This window comes from Ursus americanus, chromosome 1 (assembly GCF_024610735.1).
Source record: "Ursus americanus isolate L20-20 chromosome 1, mUrsAme1.1.p, whole genome shotgun sequence".
Taxonomy (NCBI): domain Eukaryota; kingdom Metazoa; phylum Chordata; class Mammalia; order Carnivora; family Ursidae; genus Ursus; species Ursus americanus.
In genome coordinates, this window is record NC_142127.1 from 11,680,266 (window position 1) to 11,700,670 (window position 20,405).

General features: G+C 44.3%; 1 protein-coding gene across 4 annotated transcripts in view; it reads left to right on the forward strand.

Annotated features, from left to right (window-relative positions):
- The window catches only part of CCDC93 (CCC complex scaffolding subunit CCDC93), a 93,093-nt gene that overhangs the window by 16,646 nt on the left and 56,042 nt on the right, over positions 1–20,405 (forward strand). For 2 of the 4 annotated variants that reach the window (XM_045804072.2, XM_045804073.2), the window contains exons 5-8: positions 2,165–2,263; positions 3,043–3,099; positions 12,736–12,836; positions 13,497–13,514. In XM_045804072.2, coding sequence (XP_045660028.1) covers positions 2,165–2,263; positions 3,043–3,099; positions 12,736–12,836; positions 13,497–13,514 — 275 coding nt within the window. The remainder of the gene's footprint in view (positions 1–2,164; positions 2,264–3,042; positions 3,100–12,735; positions 12,837–13,496; positions 13,515–20,405) is intronic. The other 2 variants (XM_045804074.2, XM_045804075.2) reach the window with 1 other exon arrangement.

The window sequence follows — 20,405 nt, forward strand, 5'->3', positions numbered from 1 at the left end:
TATGAAAGTATTATGAAAAACTAGCCACATGCTTGTAGTTTTGCCTGGTTGCTGGAGACCAGTGAAGGAGCGGTCATCGAGCTAGCTGTCTTGTGTGCCTCTGCAGGCTCACCACCTGCGTTCGCACTGTTCAGCACAGCTCTAGGAACACTCTGAGTGCCAGCCCAGAGAAGAACGCATCTCACTTCTGGCCCTGGTAGTTCTAGGTCACCTCTTTTTCTTCCATGCCAGACATGTGAATCCTGTGAGGGTAGGTATTTTGCTCAAATGCTAGGGACCTGGGGCAGAGCTTGGCTGTCCAAGAGGTTCCCTCCACAGCCCTTCACTCTAGGAACCCCAAAACAGCAACTGATTCTCTGAACCCTAAGACTCCTTACCTTCTTTATCTGATCACACTCACCAGGATACAGCCAAGTAACAACTCAGTGTAGATCTAATTCATGGAGGAACATCCGAAAAAGAAACAACTTTGAAAGTCCAGAAACTGGACCTCCCCATCCAAAGGAAAGTAGAGAGAAATTGAGTTGAGCAAGGAGTCAGCCTCCTTAGCTGTCCTGGTCCATGGTGTTGGGTGGGGGTGCAGGAGAGGGGCTACGGAAGCTCTGAATACTATCTGATCTTCTGTCCCTACTCCTGGGTCATTGTTTGGAGGTGGGGTGGAGTGGAGTGATGGAAATAAATAAAGCTAACAACAAAAGAATATTCCTCATAGAGTTATTTGCACCTACCCCCATCTTGGGCAGCGATTTCCTAAACATGTCCTTCACTTGCACTGGCTGCCGTCTGCGAGCAAGCATTCTGTCCATCCCTGCTGGAACACCATGCCGTTTGCCATGTGTCTGCTTTCCTTGATACCTAAGCCTTGCCAGATGTGTGGTGCTCGTGGGGGAACTACAACTACTGTCCACAAACTGCTTTCGAGATGCACTAGCTCTCTCTGGACAGAGCATGGTGGCTCTGACAGATGGCGTCCCCCTCCATAATGCCCTTCAGTTGTAAAGGGAAGGTGTGAAGAGCCAGGGAGGAGAAACAGTGTTTCTGTATTTTACATTCTTACTCTCAGAGTGCCTGCATCTTCCACAGGTTATGGGGGTGTGTCTCTGTGTGTTGTCATTAAATGGAGTTTTAAGTAGGGAGCAATGGAGAACAGCTACTTCTGCATATCAGCCTATTAAAGCTGGGAAGAAGCTGGAGAACATTTAACAAAACCCGTATGTCCAGGCGCCTGGGTGGCACAGCGGTTAAGCGTCTGGCCTTCGGCTCAGGGTGTGATCCCGGCGTTATGGGATCGGGCCCCACATCAGGCTCCTCCACTATGAGCCTGCTTCTTCCTCTCCCACTCCCCCTGCTTGTGTTCCCTCTCTCGCTGGCTGTCTCTATCTCTGTCAAATAAATAAATAAAATCTTTAAAAAAAAACAAAACCCGTATGTCCAGTCTTGCGGTGTGGAAGAGCCTCTGAGTTGTGACTCTCAGCCTTGGGCTTGCTACTTACAGAGCAGCGGACAGATCACGTGGTCTCTCTGAGCTTCAGGTTCTGTACAACGTGGCTGGCACCAGCCACCTTATAATGTTGTGTGGATTAAAAGAGCAAATGCTGTGAGTGCCCAGCTCCCTTGAACCCTAGGGCTGTGGTCTCAGCAAGCCTGTTCTCAAATCTGAATACTTGGGGGGTTGTTTCAATCAATGAAAGAAGGGATTGTACTAGATGTTCTCTGAGGTTCTCTTCCCTTTCCCTGGTCTGTGGCGCAGGCAGCACAAGAGAGAGTAACGTTCAGATCTGCCACTAGAACCAGGAGGCTGTGGGGAGTAACTATATTTGTGTTGTGCTTCAGGCATTTACAGAGCATTCTAGTCCTTGTGATTGCATTTGCTCCCACAGTGGCTCTGTGAGGAGAAAGAAACGATAATCTATCCCCTACACAGAGGGAAACAGGCCCGAGCATCCGACGTGAGGCTTTAAGGCTCCCGCACAGCCACTCTGCTCTAGATCCCATTGGCTCTCAGCCTCTCAGATGCCCAGCCGGCTGCTTTTCGCATAGTTTCTCATCACCTGGTCAGTTCAAGTGTGGTGATCTGTCTTCACGAGTTGTACCATCTCTGAGCTAGCCTTTACCACAGCGGTGTCTCATCCCTGTCCTCACATTTCCTAACTTTCTTTCCCAGTGGCTGGTGAAGCGAGCTATAGAAACAAAGGAAGAGATGGGTGACTACATCCGCTCCTACTCCATATCCCAGTTCCAGAAAACCTACAGTCTCCCCGAGGTCAGTATTCCCCGTTTCTTTTCTCGTCTGACTGAGAACACGTGTGTACACTTAGAGACTCCGCGGGAAGGAGCAGAGTAAGCCCAGGCTCTGCTGCATGACGTCTCTGCCCCTACCTGGCCAGCACGGACAGTGGGCCTCCTCGTTCATCACAACTGCCTCTTTAAATGGGCACTGGGGGAAAAAGCCCTGCAATTTTGTCCTTTTCTCTCAATTTTAGTACTTGATTCAGAACTTTTATTAAATTATAAGAACATGAGTATATTTTTTTAATAGTCATGTAAAGCTTTTCGAGAGACCACCTAGGTCATTGCCCAGGGCATTCCTGTAGTAACAGTTAAATAGTAACCACGCCCCCCCCCCCCCCCCCCCCGCGATAATAACAACGGATAGCTACTCAATACACTCAGTCCCAGCCCATCACATGCCTTCTCCTCTTTAATCTCCACAGCTGCTCCCTGACGTAGGTGGTGGTGTTCCCATTTACAGACGGTGAAACTGAGGCTTCGAGACTAGGTAGCTTGCTGGGGGTGTCAGAGCTCATAAGGATTTGAATGAGAATGCTTGGCTCCACCAGTATGCTCTTTCTTACCGCTGTGGGATCTGTTTTGGAGCCTAACTTCTACCCATGCAGAATATATTCCAATTTGTTAGAAGATTGAGGCTTCTGCAGGCAAAGCTGTGATGAGAAATCCATTTGTAAGACAGGTTTCTGAGAAGTCCAGTTGAGTTTCAGCCTTCACACAGGGTTTGTTTAATCCCTGTGTTTTGTCTTACAGGATGATGACTTCATAAAGAGAAAAGAAAAGGCCATCAAGACAGTTGTTGACCTTTCAGTAAGTTCCCCTGCCCCTGTGTAAGAGAAGGACATAGGTTCATAGCCTCCAAATAGCCCCGTGATTCAAATCCCAAAACCCTTGGGATTGGAATTGCCCAGGTGCTGACCTCAGGTGGGTGTGTAAGGGAGGCCCTGCCTGCCTCAGTGCCCATATCTGGGTGCCAGCATTCATGGGTAGAAAATGGCACAACCACAGCCCTGTGTTTTTCTTAGTTCCAGTTTTCTGGGAGAAATTTTCCAAATCCAAAGCCTTTCCTCATTTGTGCCAGTGACAGGTAATAAACGTTGAATAGCTCCTCTTGAACTGGAGGTGGTAAATTGAGGTTAGCACCCCATGATGGCTCTGGAGAGGCATAGCCACTCCTGAGCTTTGTGTGGGACACACTGGGATGGCCTTGGTTACCCACACAAGTGGATCTTAACCATGGAGTCTGCACTCGCATTCCATTCTCCTCGGTGCAAGGGGCAGAGGAGAGCTGTTCAGATCTTTCTGGGCCAGACCCCAGCAGAACCTTCTCAGTGCCACCCACCCCACCCCACCCCAGCCTTCCTACCTCAGCTGCTGGGAATGAAGCCACAGTGCCTGAAGGGGAGTTTGCTTTCTTCCAAAAATAATGTGTAGTGTTATTTTGCATTTTTCTCCCTACCTTAAGAATAAATGTGTGGTCTTCCAAGGTGATCACTCTAAAACGTAACAATCATTTGATGACATGAAGTCATCATTTAAAACAGGAAAGTCTTTGTCACCTTAGAGTTGTAATTTGTATCTTTTTCATAGTTCCATTTGGGAAGTGGAAGGAGTGGAAAACCTTCAAGATAGTTACACTCTGAAGCCAGATACTGTTCTCAGAAATGGTGGCAGTATTAAATAATAATAATAATAATAATAATAATAATAATAATAATAATAATAACAGGACATGATAGGACATCAGAGTAATTTTTTCCCTGGTTATGAAATAGTTGTTCAGTTTAGACATCCTTAAAGGTTTTGGGGTTTTTTAAAGGTTGATAGATGCAGAGGAAGAGAATCACCCTTAATCTCACAGCACGGAAGCAGCTTTCTTTTGCTGCTTGGACGTATTTCTTCCATGTTTTGGGTTTTGTTTTGTTTTTTAAGATGTTATTTATTTACTTGTCAGAGAGAGAGAGCACAAGCAGGGAGAGTGGCAGGCAGAACAGGCAGAGAGAGGAGCAGACTCCCCACTAAGCAGGGACCGGTATCATGACCTGAGCCGAAGGCAGACGTGTAACCAACTGAGCCACCCAGGTGTTCCTCTTCCATGTTTTTAATGTGCATTTTTATACCGAATTGGAGTCATATTTTAAAAATAATTTTGTTGGTTTTTTTTAACTTACCAATATAGAGTCTTTGTAAGCTATTAAAAATTCCTCGTAACTGCATTTGTCATGAAAAATAATAACCAATTTGTTGGATATGTGGTTGCTTTCTCTTATTTTAAATGATGCTTCATTACTGGAAAGCTAGGAGAACCAAGTGATGGCATTAACCTCTCATCCAGGGAACTGGGCTCCTGGGGCAGGAGAGGAAGAGAAACTCTCTTTTCCCTGTAAAGCCTGTCTTATTTGAATGTTATACCAAGTCTGTGTGTTGCTTATTCAAAAACAATAAACAGGGGCACCTGGGTGGCTCCGTCGTTAAGCCTCTGCCTTTGGCTCAGGTCATGATCCCAGGGTCCTGGGATTGAGCCCCGTATCGGGCTCCCTGCTCAGCGGGAAGCCTGCTTCTCCCTTTCCCACTCCCCCTGCTTGTATTCCTTCTCTCGCTGTGTCTCTCTCTGTCGAGTAAATAAATAAAATCTTTAAAAAAAGAACAATAAACAAAAGTAAATTTTTCTAAATGCTTACTTGAATATATTCTTGTATAAATCTCACTCTGAGCCCTGGGTAGAGAGTGAGAAACAATAGTTTCCAGCCTTATCACCGGGAAGAAAAGGCCAGCATAGCCTTCAGTCATCCTGTCAATGGAACTGGGCCTGGCGTCTCTATATCCACTAAACATTTCAGGCTTCTAGAGACACATTCTTTCTTCTTATTATTAGTAATAGAGTTTTTAAAGAAAATTCTCCCCTTCTGCTTGGTAATGTGACTGCATAGGATTTAAGGAGGTAATGATAATGACAGCTACCTGGTTCCCAGACATTGTTGTAAATATTTATGTGTACCTTACCCAGTCCTCACAATAGTCTGCTGAAGTAGGAGCGATTATCTGTTTTTACAGGTGAGGAAGCTCAAGCACAGATGGGTTACCTAAGTTGCCCAAGGTCACATTGGTGATGATGGAGTCAGGATGCAAACCCAGTCTTGTAACTAGTACACTATGGGCCTCTAGATAAAATGCTTTTTACAGCTAATTGGAAAATAATATCAAGATAAAGGAAAATGGGAAAAATTTGCAAGTCCCTTGATAATAGTTCAGATTGCTCAGTTGATTTCCTTTTTTATGTGTGAACTTACTCCTCAGTTGACTGTCGATACGTGTGTAGCAGGAATGATAAAGAATTTTGATGGATGGCCAGAGCTGGCCTTTGAGTTTTATTTGTTTTCTTCTTTCTCTGTCTACCGAAAATACCCCTGATTTCCAGATGCTGTCTTCTTAGGTTTCTTAGCTGAGCTCCATTGCCATTCACTTCCCTCCCTCCCTCCCTCCCTCCCTCCCTCCCTCCCTCCCTCCCACAACATCTGTAAGTGCTTCGAGCTTCCTTGCCTTGAAATGCAAGTTCCAGAGCTTACAGGAGACCCCAGGGCTGCAGGGCATGTCCCTGGCCTGTCCTTGTGAGTCCTGTAAGGAATGAAACAGCGTGCTGGTTTTCATTCGTCGTCACTCTTCCCAAGGGGAATCTATCCCTTAGTGAAGGGAATGAAGTCTTTCCTTGACGACCAGAAGCTGTGGCTCTTTGTAGGTCTCGGGTTCTGAAGGCTGCTTCCCTCTCCTTCCACCCTTTCCCCAGTTCTGCCCTTCACATGCCTCATCACTGTTTTTTACCTGCTCCTTATCGACGAATCTAGAATCCCAAACTTAAATTGTGAATGGTAACTTACGGATTCAAATAAGGTCACACAATAGGTGCCTAATTTCTGGGCCCAGCCTTTTATAATATATGTCTGTAGCTGCCGCGTACTGACTGAGGGCCTTCTGTGTGTTTGGCACCTAATTAGGCATTTCACGAGCATCGTCCCGTTAACTCCTCTCCAACACTCAGCAAGTTCTATATTATTATTTCTGTTTCGTAAATCACAAGGTTGAAGCCAGAAAGGTTAACAAATTCCCTCCATATTTGCAGAATCGGAAGAGGCAGCCAGATTTTACATCAGACTCCTCAAACACGACAGGTGTGGTGCTCCTCCTGTTTCCTCTTCCCTTGGACTAATGCTCCTGGCTTATTTGAGGGCTCTGTGATGTTACTCATCTAGGTCCCAAAGACTCAGAGACATAGAGCGGCTAAGTGCTCTCCCGCCATCTCGACAGTCCCCTGCCAGAGCGTTTACTGCGACTTTTCCACTTGAAGACCCTTTGTCCGGCTAGAGAATGTCTGCCAAGTGAAGAATGTCATGTAGCCTTTCTTCATCTACGAACATAATACCATTGCGCCTCAACCAGCTGGCTTTTACTTATTCTTGCTTAGCTATAACCTCTTTTTAAAAAATAAATATCAAACGTTTTAACATTTTTCAAAGTATTTAGCTTATTCTTATCCTTACCCATCCTTGTAGGACTGTTCCAGTCTTTTGCATTTGTCCTTGGTTATGTAGCCCAGCCATTTTTTGGTGCATGATTTTTTTGTTTTAAAAAAGCCTAGGTTTATTTTGTACTAGTACCTTAGTAATAATAACAAAAAATGAAGAAATGGGAAAAAATTACAAAGACTAAGTCACCATGGTACCACCAGCCAGGGATAATTACTGATATATATTCCAAGTAGGAAATCCAAAGTTAGGGATATCAATACAGAGAATTAGAGATCCCTAAAAACGGCATTATACTGTATATTCTGTTTTGTTTTTTGCTCAACAATGTAATTGAGGCCCTTTCCATACCAGTAATATATCTCCATAGCCTTTTTACTGGCTATAGATTATTCATTATGTGGTATTAATTTAACTAGGTTACTTTGTATCTTTTTTTTTTCTTTTGGCCATTAGGTAGGACATTCTCATAAGTTTTTCCTTTTATCTTTATTTACTTAGGAAACATTCGATGAAATGGAATTGGGTCAGAGGTTATGCCTAAGGCCGTTAGTACCTCTTGGCAGATTGCCAGGCAGAAAGACTGCTGGGAACTTGAATTTCTGGGTTCATCACTTTGGGGGTTCTCTCTCTTTTTCTTGGCCTCATTTTTCTTCCTCTTGGGAATTATTCCCAGTACTTTGACTTTCTTCTTGAAATGTGTTACTTCTTGGCTTCTCCATACCTCCTTTTTACAGAATGCTAGCTGCTTTGTAGAAGGCTTGCTGATGGCAGGTGTATTTTCAAAGCACCTAAGAAATCAAAACTCTTGCCACCCAGGACAGGTCACCCCTTACCACCTTCTCCTTTTCGTGTCATAACATAGTCGCTCGTTTGTCTCACTTAGCAGGCTGTTGTACAGCTTACTTGCTCCTCGTCTGAGCTGTCAACCTTCATATCCCTCAAGTATCTGTTCTGAGTGGTGAGGTCTGTGACTCCCTGTTAACCTTGAGTAAAGAGTACCTGTGAAACTTTATCCAGAGCTCCAAAAAGTAATTGTTTACTATTCACTGAACATTTTTTGGTAATATTTAGAATTTTGTTTAAGAATAGAGGGGGGAAAAGGACTTTTAGAGCTGCCAGGCTCGTTAAAAGAAATGTTTTGCAGAACTTATGGGATCACCTAGGAGACCATGTCATTTGAAATTATCACTCCAGTGTGTTCTTCCACAGGAGACGCTATAAGGAAGGCCTTTTCATTCAACACATAAAATACAAATGTGGATACACACATTAAACAATGTTAGTACATTTTATCAATAATAATATGTATACATACACGTATTAAAAATATATTTCTTACGCTCAGTTGGTTAAGCGTCCGACTCTTGATTTCAGCTCAGAGATTCTTCTGTCCCTCTCCTCTGCCCCTCCCCCTCAAAAATATGTATATCTATCTATCCTAGATATATATATCTTAGCCCTTACTGTATGTCAGATGCTATGAAATAATTAATTAATCCTTACAATAACTCTACTTGTATCTTTCTTATAGATGGAAAATCACAGAGGTTAAAGTAACTTGCCCCAAATCAGACAGGTAGTAAATTATGGGGTTAGGACTAAAACCTTGTTTGTCTACCTATTCATTCAGTAATACTAGTTGCACACTGACCGTGTGCCAGATGGCACTCTAGGAGGTGACGTAAAAGCAGTGACATTCCATCCTAATGGAATCAAGGGAATTTGGTTGAGGTCTCATCAAGGAAAAAGACATGACCACGAGGGGGCAGCAGCACATGTAAGCTTTATTGGGGCGATGCTTTGACAGGTTTGCATGTAGGATGGGGCAGTCAGTCCCTCACAGCAAGCCACCCTCCAGAGTTCTAGGCACCAGGGTGGCATCCAGAAGGGAAGGGGAGCTAGGGAACGCCCCGGGGGGGTCCTGGAGATAGTTCAGGTGCTTCGGTGATGTCACACAGCAACAGAGAGTCTCCAGGTCAGAGATCTCTGAAGGAGATCGGCAGCTTCAGTTTTGGGTCTTTACAGGCCCAGGGCTTATCCTATCTGTGGTTAGCAGATGCAGTTCTGTAGAGTATGCGACACAGACGGGCTCTACGTGGCTAAAAATCTGCCAGTTTGGGCCATGTTTGAAACAACTGGTTGTGTAAAAATTTGAGTTTGGCCCTGGCACGCTTCTGAGCCAGTAGATCTCAGCCTGCTGTGAGGAAATAAACCCAAGAGCCAATACGCAGAAGCCATCTTTGGCTCCTTTATTTAATACAGTGACCTTAGTCTTACCCAGCAAATTATACCGTTTGACTCAAGGAGCCCTGCAGTGACATGTGTGCTGGTCCTGAAGGAGCAGAGCGGAGCTCATGTGAAAGAGAATAGAAAAGGAACAAAGTCTGGAGAAAACTCTGCCTTCTCAACTAACTTTCCTCCCTGCAGATGTGTTCCTCCCTCCAGAAACAGTTGCCATCCCTTGATCTCCCATTTCCTTCAGTTAGTACCCAGGGGCTTTGTTTTGGTTGTTGTTTTATTAGCATGAGAATGGAAAGAAAAAGAAAAAAAGCAAATGTATTTGTCCCAGTTATAATAACTCTTTCCTCCGGGATCTTTTGGGACTTTGGTCTTGATGGTGGAGACATCTGTGGAGCCCCATTAGGTGAAGCAAAGTTAGTTCATGGGGCTCCTGGGCTGAGGTGTGTCTGTGAGAGCTGAGCCCTGAGAGACTGTGTTAAGGTCAGCGGAGGCAAGTCAGGGGAATGTTACTTCCTGCCGACCTGGATGTGGCCTGGCCTACTGGAGCTTTCCACCAGAGAATGCCAGGTTGGTGGTGGCTGTCTCATTATTTCAGGGAGGAGACACCTGCCGTAATTGTGATTAATCTTTGCTACAGACACTGTCCTGGTGTTGTGCTCTTCCACTTCCCTTCCCTGCCATTTGAAATGTGACTCAGGAATTACTCTAACCGGTGTGTCGTAGCCAGACCTGTAAGGTAGAAATCTGTGACTCTCACGGTGCAAGAGCTCTGCTTTACAGAAGAGTCTCTTGAATATGTTAACCCTGCTCGCATGTCCTTTAGCACAGAGAGCAAGAGCCTGTTCAAGAGCTATTCGTCTAGCCTTGGTTTTTACAGGTAAGGAAACAGGCCCATTGAAGGGCATTCCCAAGGTCACAGAGCTAGTTAATGGCAGAGACCAGACTAGACATCAGTGTTCCTGACTCCTATGGCTCTAAAGGGTGACTTAGCAATAGTTCTTTAAGTTGGCCTGAAAACCTCTGACATTTAGGTCCTCCTTACTTAAGCAAACCATTGTAATTGTCAGTGTGGCAGCCTCAAGTATATAGTGGGCTCACAAGAGGACTCATTTGGGTTGGCTGGAGGGTGGTGGGAATGCCCACCAGAAGCAAGTCAGTGTATTGGAAAAACCCTGGGACTAGCAGCCAGGGGACCTAGGGCCAGGCCTAATACTATTTTAGAGATCCTGGACAAATCATTTAATCTCTGCTTCTTCAGTAGTGAAGTGGGGGTAACAGCATCTGCTTTGTCTCTACCTCTTGATGCAGTTATAAAATGCAAAGGTGAGGTGTATATGAGGTGCTTTTAAGTATAGGGAATAATTACACAAAGGCCAACATTGTCACTGTTTGGCAGAATAAAAGGTCCTTGTAGCTGTTGGTTTCAGTATGCTATTGTTTTGGAGTCAGTCCTTTTTTTAGAAGAATCCAATTTCCTGTCTTGGGTCACTGACTCTATCAGTGGTAACTAAGGAAGATAGCAGTTAAACTCAATTATATAGTACCGCTATAATAGTAGGGCTCGGTGAAAATTGAATCATATGCAGTAACTGACGTCATGCGGATTCATTATATGTTGCATTTCCCCATGAATCTGTTTTACATTATTTATAGCTTCCTATTCATGTAGACAGCAGCAGCAAACTAGGAATTATTTCTGGCAGCAAGTTATAGAAACAATACTCCAGCGTCATTCCAGACCCTAGTCCAGTCCTTTTTTTCCTTTTTTTTACAAAATTGTTAAGATTATATAGTACATGTTACAAAAGGATGTTTTTCTGAATGTTTGAAACTTTTCATAATAAAAAGTAAAATAATAAAGTTAACCAGAATGATCAAGGGGTACAATTCTACTTGGAAAAAAGTACCACTATCTGAAGAAACCTGGTAGTAGTGCTTGTCCTAGTGATGTCCAAGTAGAGGTTAGTTGTGATGAACTTGGTCGTGGAGAAGAAAAGATCCAGGGTTGAACAGTTGGAATACCTTCCTTGCATGAATATTTGCCTACTGGCACCCAGAGCCCTGAGCACATTGTACTAAGATATTATTTGACTGACAGCTTGACACTCAAGAAGGACATTCGTCTGGGGCAGAATGCTAAATCAGGTCATCTGGGGGCGAAGACCTGCATTAATTGAGCACGTACTACACACCATGTACTTTGTTCAAGAAATACATATATATTGCATGGTGCACTGGGTGTTATATGCAACTAATGAATCATGGAACTTTACATCAGAAACCAGGGATGTACTGTATGGTGACTAACATAATATAATAAAAAAACATTAAAAAAAAAAGAAATACATATATATAGTTTCAGAATGTGTCCTATACAAAATAGACCTATGTTTGCTTCTACATTTATAATTAAATCACACTCTAGTAATTTAAAAAGTCAATGAAAGTTGATAGAGCATTTTGTGTTTTTATATACTTTTTTGGGGATAAACCTCAGCAGAATACTTTTGTAAAAAAGATATTATTGCTGAAGAGTTTTATCTACTCTTCTTTTCTGCTATTAGAGTCTAAGAATTGAAATCCCCTTTACCATTTAAGGAATTTTTTTTTTAAAGGATTCTGGGTTAACCTATACACCTGTGATTGTTTAACTGGTTTGTGGCTCTGGGTGGTGGAAAGGTCTGGATATGCAGTGACTAGAAAATTTGTATTTTTTTCTGGAACATTTTATTAAGGAATAAAAAAGATCTGAATAGAGAGATGAACCTTGCTTCTTAAGGCAAGATTCAATATTATAAATATGCCAGTTCTTTCCAAAATAATCTATGAATTAGGTGTGATTCCAATCAAAACTGAAGTTATTTATTATGAATTTGACAAGTTGATACTAGAATTCATTAGGAAGAGAGAATGTTTAACAATAGTCAGGAAATTTGAGTAAGAACAGTGGAGACAGGATAAAGGTTCATAAAGCAAGAGGAATTGAAGAGGGTAACATTGGTACATGTTATATACATGTATGCCATTCTAGATCAGAGGAAGACTGGACTATTAAATTGATGGTGTTGGAATTCTTAATTTTCCATTCAGGAAAAAAAGCTTCTGAGTAGATTAAAAAGCTAAGTATTACCTATACAAGTAACATACAAGAACTTTTTTTTTTTAACAATCCATGGTAATAAGAAGCAAGATATAAAATGATTAATAAGTTTGACCATATAAAATATTGAAATGCCATAGGACAAAAGAAACACCAAGTTGGGGTGCCTGGGTGGCTCAGTTGAGTGTCCGGCTCTTAGTTTCTGCTCAGGTCATGATCTCAGGGTCATGGGATTGAGCCCCGAGTTGGGGATTCTCTCTCTCCCTCTGCCCCTCTCCCCATGCTCGCTCGCTCTCTCCCTCTCTCTAAAAATAAATGAATAAATCTTTTTTAAAAAAAGAAAGAAACATCAAAATAAAGTTGACAAGCAATCTCTTGAGTGGAAATATTTGCTACCTATATGAATGTCAAAGGAACAGACTTCTGGGAGGCGGCCACCCTGAGTGCCCAGTGTTCTCCTGCGGGAGGCAGGCACACTCGCCATGATGGGAAGACTTGCCCCCGACTGGCTGGATGCACCCAGCAGGCGGTTCAGGAAGAGCTCTCGCACTCAGTAAGTCGTCTGTCTCATCCACTTCTTAGGATGTTTACAAGCCCCGTCGGAAATACAAACGCCAGCAGGGCGCAGAAGAGCTGCTCGATGAAGAATCTCGAGTCCATGCCACCCTTTTGGAATATGGCAGGTAACGAAGGGGACCCAGTCTGATGTGTCTATTTTATAAAACCATTGGAAAGAAAGGCTATTTTGGATTGCTTCATTGAGGTTAATTTGGTTGTGGGGTTTTTTTGTGTTTTTTGTTTTTGGTTGTTTTTTTTACTGGATTGAATTTACGGTTTTTGGCCTGAGATTTCCATCACCAGGGACTTTTCTCTCTGGGATTCACTTACCCACATTTCTGTGGGTAGCTTCCCTGATGGTGGTGGAGGCCTGATCCTTGCAGTTCCCCTCCAGAAACATGTGTGTAACTGTGCGCCCTCACTCTGCCCTTCCGGGGAGTTGGGGTATTTGGGGTATTTGCAGAGACTAGCGGCCATCTGCCTTTCATGCCCCTGCTGTTCATTAAAATCTTCAGGTAAACTACAGAATTGAAAACAGTTACGGTAGTTTTAAGTGTTAGACTAACAGTTTTGGTTTCCTGTGAGGGATTGTCCTGAGCAGGAAGATGAAGAATTTAGAAATATTTTGTCACTTCTTAATAACCTTTCTAATTTTTTTAAAAAAACAATTATCTTTTATCCTCATTTTTTACTTAAAAAGCACACAAAGAAGTGCTGTCCTCATTGAAGTTCCTGGTTGACCTTGGATTATTAACCTTCATTTATGTCCTGCATTTTCTACTTAGGGTAACTGATTCCTTGATGTGAGTATGTCTCCTTGTGCTTCCTTTCTTTCTCCTGGGAGTGGTTGCTGTGTGCTGCTCTGCCTCTTAACCCAGCCCTCCTTGGGCGGCTGGAACTAACAGCTCTGCCTCTAGCACCTTCCTGAGTGAGCATCTGAAGACTTCCCCCCACCCCAATCCCCTAGCACTAGAGAGAACCAGAAGGAAGTTAGGCTTCATTGGCTTAAATACTCCATCTTTCAAATGGAAAGAATTTTCCAAAAAAAGTTGCTACCTTTTTTTTTTTTCTTTTTCTTTTTGAGGGGGTCGTGTGACATCAGGTCCGTCCTTCCTAAGAATGAAAGCTAGTCTGTTTCATTCAAAGGAAGGTGTTAGTTCTGGCCCTAAGCCCGGTGTGATGGCTACCCAACACAGCTCACCAATTGCTGCTGTGAATTGAACTCTTCTGAGTCAGGCACCACCAGACCATCTACATAATTTGTGGGGCCCAGGATAAAATAAAAATGCAGAGCCCCTTGTTAAGAATTACTAATAATGATTAATTATTAAGAATTTCAAGACAGCAACAACCACCAGGTGTGGGGCTCTTCTGAGTGTTGGGCCCTGAGCAGCTGGACGGGTTGCCTGCCCTGGGCACTGTGATGGGGTTTTCCAGCCAAACCCCAGCTGTAAGTGGGCGGGTGAGGCCGCACTGCTCTGGGTGAGCCACAGCTGGAGACACAGCCTCCCTGGGTGTCACATGTTCCAGAGCCAAAGAATACTCAGGGGAATGTTGTGGTTTTCCTAGTTTATTGTTCATACCTTCACTTTCTTCCTGTTGTCGTGGATACTCAGACGCTCCGGGGGGTGAAAAGGAGTCAGAAGATTCGGTGAATTGCCCACCTCACTGAGACCAGGCTGACAATATTTCACGATTTTGTTTTGAAATTCTGAGTTTTAAACTGGCTCTTTTGCATGTGTCATAGAGGGCAGTCACTATTGTCATGTGGTGGTTGGGTAGCTTCAGGACGTCCCTGCCCATCCTCAGAAGTGGTTGGTGCAGTTGGAGTCCAAACTTTAGGGAGGGGAGCAATGCACAGGTTTTCTTTGTGACTCCTCTCAAATTTGAAGAGTAATGAAGATCGGAGTGTTTCAATGTCAATCTCGGTTCCTGTTGGTGGGGTCAGGCTGACTTCTGCTGAGTTCTAAGCTTAGGGTAGGTGTTCGATGAAGGATTTTTTTAGGAGAGGGGTTATTTTGCTCTCTTTTTAGCTTTCCTGATGAGGAGAGGGTGAGTTTGTGAGAAGTGGGAAAGTGGATACTTAGGACATTGTGATGGTTTAATTAGCTCAATTCTCTTTTTTGAGAATGGCAAAGACAGCATCAGAAAATTTAGGGGTGCCTGGGTGGCTCAGTCATTAAGCGTCTGCCTTCGGCTCAGGTCATGATCCCAGGGTCCTGGGATCGAGCCCCGCATCAGGCTTCCTGCTCAGCGGGAGGTCTGCTTCTCCCTCTCCCACTCCCCCTGCTTGTGTTCCCTCTCGCTGTTTCTCTCTCTGTCAAATAAATAAATAAAATCTTTAAAAAAAAAAAAAAGAAAGAAAAGAAAATTTAAAAAGTAACTTGCCCAGAGTCACCTATTAACTACTTTGAAGAATTACTAAAAGCCTCACACTGGGACTTGAACTCAGGTTCGTTGGACCCTCAGAGCGTTCTCTTATCATTATCTACAAGTACTGTTTGAGCCTCCAGGGGAAGTTCAGCCCCTGGTTTTAGAAAGACAGGCCCAGTCTTTGTTGTTTGGCCTGACACTGGACAAGAAGAGAGTGTTTATTAAAACTGATGTAGCAAATTAGACAGAACTTGAAGGCCCACCAGGTGTGCATTTCATTCCCCCTGCTTGGGAAGGCCCTCCCCTCCTTTCTGGCTTTCCGACTTTCTCCTCAGGGTTCGGTCAGTACTGTCCCCTACACGCAGGTCTTGCCCGGTAAGTGAGGATTGCATAACAATACACATGTGAAGAACTGAGTAGTTTGTCCTGTGCAGAAAACAGTAAATGTCAGCTGTGAGGCTCTGTCGTCAGCAGTACCAGCAACAGTTTTCAATTCTCAGATGCCTTTAAATCTGACCTGTAGATTTACGTGCGCCTCTCCTTTCAGTTCTCCTTGTCCCTGTACTCTGTGCCCCTAGCACTAGTCCTCCCCCAGCCCACCCTTCCTCCTTCCCTTCCCCAGTCAAGCAAGGCTGGGCCTCCAGTGGTCCTGGGACTCACCCTCCTCCATCCTGTCTCTCCCTTCAATGTGAACATCATGGTGCCCCTTAATTGCTCACCCCCACCTAGGAATCCACATCCCCCATCTCTTATCAGTACCTCTGGTTTCCTCTATATCTCACCTCTTGATAAGAGGATGAGTATTTTGACTCCTGGAGTAAAAAGGTCTGAAACTCTTTGGGGTTGAAGGTTACTCATTAGCCTAGGCCCACAGTGCATCTGGCTTTGAGGTCAGCATTCCAGCTTCTTCCACCTTTTTTGACTTATTTGCTGAAATGAAGTTGAACTCTGAGCCTGGTCAACCACGCTGAAGGATTTAAGGACTGTGTGTGGCTGTTCATGTGTGGATAGATTTGTTTAAGTGTCGTGGTGTTGGAAAAACAAGACTCATAGTTTTGATTTTAGACTTAAACCAAATTGCAAGTCTATAATATTTCAATTTTATTATGGGCCCAATCAGCTTTTAGGAGCTAAATTAAAACACCTAACCATGCTATAAAACTGCCGCTGTGGGGAAATGCATTTTATGTGCGGTATATTTGACTTTGTTAAAAACCAAAATTCAGCCGAGTACATTTGAAGATCTAATTGGCTTTATTAAGTGATTCATGAATCCAGCAGCCTCCCATGTAGCAAGTAGAGATGCGTTCCCAGGAGCTATACAAACTGGGAGGTTTTTATGGGAAGGAGAGTGGGGCAAGAAGTTATTAGCAAAAGAAAACAAGGGATTGTTTCAGGCAAGGTCACCTTCGTTTAGGGGGAGAAGAGAGGAGGTCTTATTAGGTGATTACCTCATCTTCCTTTGGAGGATGGAGAGGGCCTTTAAGACAGATTACCTCTTTGGTGCTGACCAGAAAATTTTAGATTGATTGCCTTAAAATTCCACTCCTGGAGGGGTTGAAACTGCAGTGGGGTCTTGGTTTGGTCTCACAGGGACTAGTGACTGTACCTTGGGCCTGTGGAGTTCTCTGACAACTTGGAGGTGGAATTTTGAAGCATAACCACTAGAATACTGGCGTTAACCTATTCCACACTATTTGAGGCCTAATTTTAGTTGCTTTGAAGTCATTCTGTACTTAGTAAATGAAATACGACATGGCTCTCCCAACCTGTGTGTATCCTCTGTGATGATAAGGCCTGTGACGTGCTCATAGAAGGTATTTAGTAAATGCTTATGAGATGAACGGAGAATAGAGTCCACAGTCCTTAGTATTTAGGGCTTTGTTATGTCCCAGTTTTGTTCAGGATTCCAGGTAGTTTGATCTCTGTCTTAATTTGCCCTGTGGCATTTGTTTGTGAAGGTTAGTTTGTTTTCTAGAACTGTGATGTCCACTACGCTAGTAGAAGCCGTATGTGGTGTCGAGCATTTGAAGTATGGCCAGTGTGACTCAAAAACAGAATCTTAATTAAGTTACATTTAAATTTAAAGACTCAGGCTTGATTTAGTTATTGGAAGAAGTTTAAGTTTGCTTGAAATAACTCGAATAAAGTTATCTGTTTGGCTCTCGTTACTTTTTTTCAGACTGTGCTGTTCTAGAAGGTGTACACCCTTGATATAAAAATCAAGTGTGAGGTGTAGGATATGAGGAGGTAAAGTGGTGGGAAGAGGCCAGAGTTCTGTCGGTGCTGACAGTGTAGGACATGAGCGGGGCTGGTGGCGCAGAGCTAACACAGGGGAAGGCGGAAACAAATTAAAGCATCTGGCAGTACCAAGAGGCTGGCACTTGTGAGGACAGGGCAGGGCAGACAGGGCAAGAGTTGAGGGAGCTGGGGGACAGAGCAGCATACCTGTGAGAGGTAAAAGAGAAGTAAATGCTTTGTAGTAGAAATAAGTTGAAGCATCCCCTCGTTCTTCATGAGGGATGATAGGCCATAAAGGGATACCATGTTCTCCTGCTGAAGCTCAAACAACGTGGAAATCTCCCAGAGACGTCTTGACTAGTGAACATAATGAGGCAGGCATTAATAGGCAACCAAGGACAGCTCTTTGTCATGGAAGCCTTGTCACCATGTCACATGGAGAAAGAGGCTTTAGAGAAATCATCAGGACTCTACTCATTCAGCATACATTTATTGAGTACCCAGGACAGCACTGGGGATACAGAAGTGAATGGAGCTGTCTGAAACATGCTGAGTGAAGAAGCCAGTTACAGAAGTCCACCTAAGATTCTGTTTATATGATATGTCCAGAATAGGCGAATCCATCAAGACAGAAAATGGATTACTGGTAGCCAGGGGCTGGAGAGGGGGAATTGGGACTAACTGCAGATAGGTATGGAGTTTCTTTCTGGAGTGATGGAACTATTCTGGAATTAGATAGTGGTGATGGTTGCACAAATAGTGAATCCACTAAAACCACTGAAGTATATAGTTTCAAATGGTAAATTTTATGTGATATGAATCGTATCTCAGGGTAAAAAACTATTTAAAAAAAATGAGCGAAGCACTCCCTCCAGGAGCTCAACAGACAGATTTATAGGATTAGATATAATTATTGCAGCCTGTGGGATGAGTGCACTGGTGCCTAACCTAGGCCTTTGGGTGGTCAGAAGGGTCTGCCCACAACCTCCATTTTTACGAAGGACTAGAAGGGACCTAGGAACTGATTCACTCACATTTAGTTGTTTACTGCTTTATTTGGAAAATCCAGAAAGTTCAGGGTCCTTAGATGAGGGCTCTCTGCCTGAGGGTATGTCATCTGCCCTAAGGGTCTCTACGGACTAAAGGCCTGGAGAACAAAGGAACACCCAAGGTGTGAGGTTACTTCTAAGAGTGGGGCACTGTGGTGAGACCCTCTGTTGGTCTGGCTTCTGACCAACCAAGGTTCCTCCAGCTAGTTTCAGCAAAAGGGGTTGACTACACGGATCCTTGGGAAGGCTTAAGAGGTGGGATCCAGGCTGAGCCAGCGTCACTTCCCAAGCAGCACATCAGAACCAGGCCTCCAAAGATGCTGCTTCCACTTGCACTGTGGGGAAGCCAGCTAGCGGCCTGTGGGGCTGACAAACCATGCTACCTCGGCCAAAATCAGGGTGCTGCTGCCACAGCTGCTGGCCCCAAAACCGGGTTACCTCTGTGATCCACAGAAGCACACACACCCTCCACGCCCGCGCTCTCTCCTCACCTGGCTGCCGCACGTTCACATCACCGCCTGAAGGGCGGAACCTAGGTAGCATTCCAAGCTCTGCGTGCAAGGGAGTATAGAAACTGGAGTCTTTGGGGTACCTGGGTGGCTCAGTCAGTTAAGCATCAGACTCTTGATCTTGCCTCAGGTCATGACCTCAGGGTTGTGAGACTGAGCCCTGCCTTGGGCTCTGTGCTCAGCGTAGAGCCTGCTTGAGATTCTCTCTCTCTCTCCCTCTCCTTCTGCCCTTCCCCCCCATAAAAAGAAAAAAGTCTTTTGTTTCCCAGCTTCTGGAGTATAGGAAGATGCAGTAGACATTGTGAAACTAATGCACAGGGTCTGTCCTAAGGTCCTTTAGAAACTGTGGGTGGACACTCCGAATTTACCTTCGGTCGGCTGCACTTTGTGCCTATACATGTATGCTGAATGAATGGGCACACTGGCTGGGACTCTGTGGTCGCTGCAGTTACATGACAGCCTACTGCAAGGTCAGATGATACTTTGACTTCTTGATTCCTGCCTGTTCTTCCACTTCTGTTGAGTTTATTTGTCCAATATACACTGGAAATACAAAATGTAAAAGTAGCTCCCATGCCCTCTGGGAAAAGGACGCAGACATGCACACAGACCGTTGGATGTGATCGCCATCTGGGAGGTGGAGGAACATACAGAGGCGGGGTGGATTGGCCAGGGCAGAGTGTCATGCATGGGTGATGCTTCAGAGAGGAGGTGGCTTGACAGCTGAGGTGTGGGGCACAAATGGAAAGTAGGAGAACAGCACGGTGTGTGCACAGCTGTCTGTCCGGCAGTGGATGGACAGGGGCATGTCAGGGGAGGAGGTGAGGCTAAAGGGTTGCTAGGCAGAGGCGTAGAAGGGAAGCCCTCATGAAGGTGCCCTCGAGGGATGAGGCCTGCCATTGGCTTGTACAGATGAGGGCACTGGGAAGCTGGAGAGAGAGTGAGGAAGAGTGGGAGTGCAGTGAGGCTAGAGGCCAGTGCACCAACCCAGTGAGCGAGGCATGGTGTGAGCGAGGGTAGAGCAGGAGTCCTTCATTTGCTTTTCTTAAATGGCCGCATGTACCTTTATCTCTTTAGAAACTACTTGAAGGTAAGTGAGGTGCGGGGTTTTGCATCATGCTTTTTGTTTTAGGTTGAGTGGTTTTTGCATTGTTATACTTGCTTTAAAAAAAAAAAGAAGAAGAAGAAGAAGAACCTAAAAATAAACTAATTTAAACTAAAGTGCATTTGTGAGTTTCTTTGAATTTAAGGTTGCCTGAAGTGAACACATAACATTGTTGGCATCGTGCTTGGGCTGCATTTGAGAATGAAGAATGGTCCGGATGCCATGTTCTGAACATAACCATTAGAGAGCATCCTAAGCCCGAGTAAACACACTCACATTTGTTTATACAGAAAGTTTTAAGGCTTTTAGCTTAAACTTTGGACCTGAAATACAGCTCCTGATTCAAAGAGTAATGGTTGCACTTAAAGAAGGTGTTGCGGTCTGTGCCCTCTGAGAGTTCCCATTTGTAGTATTCAT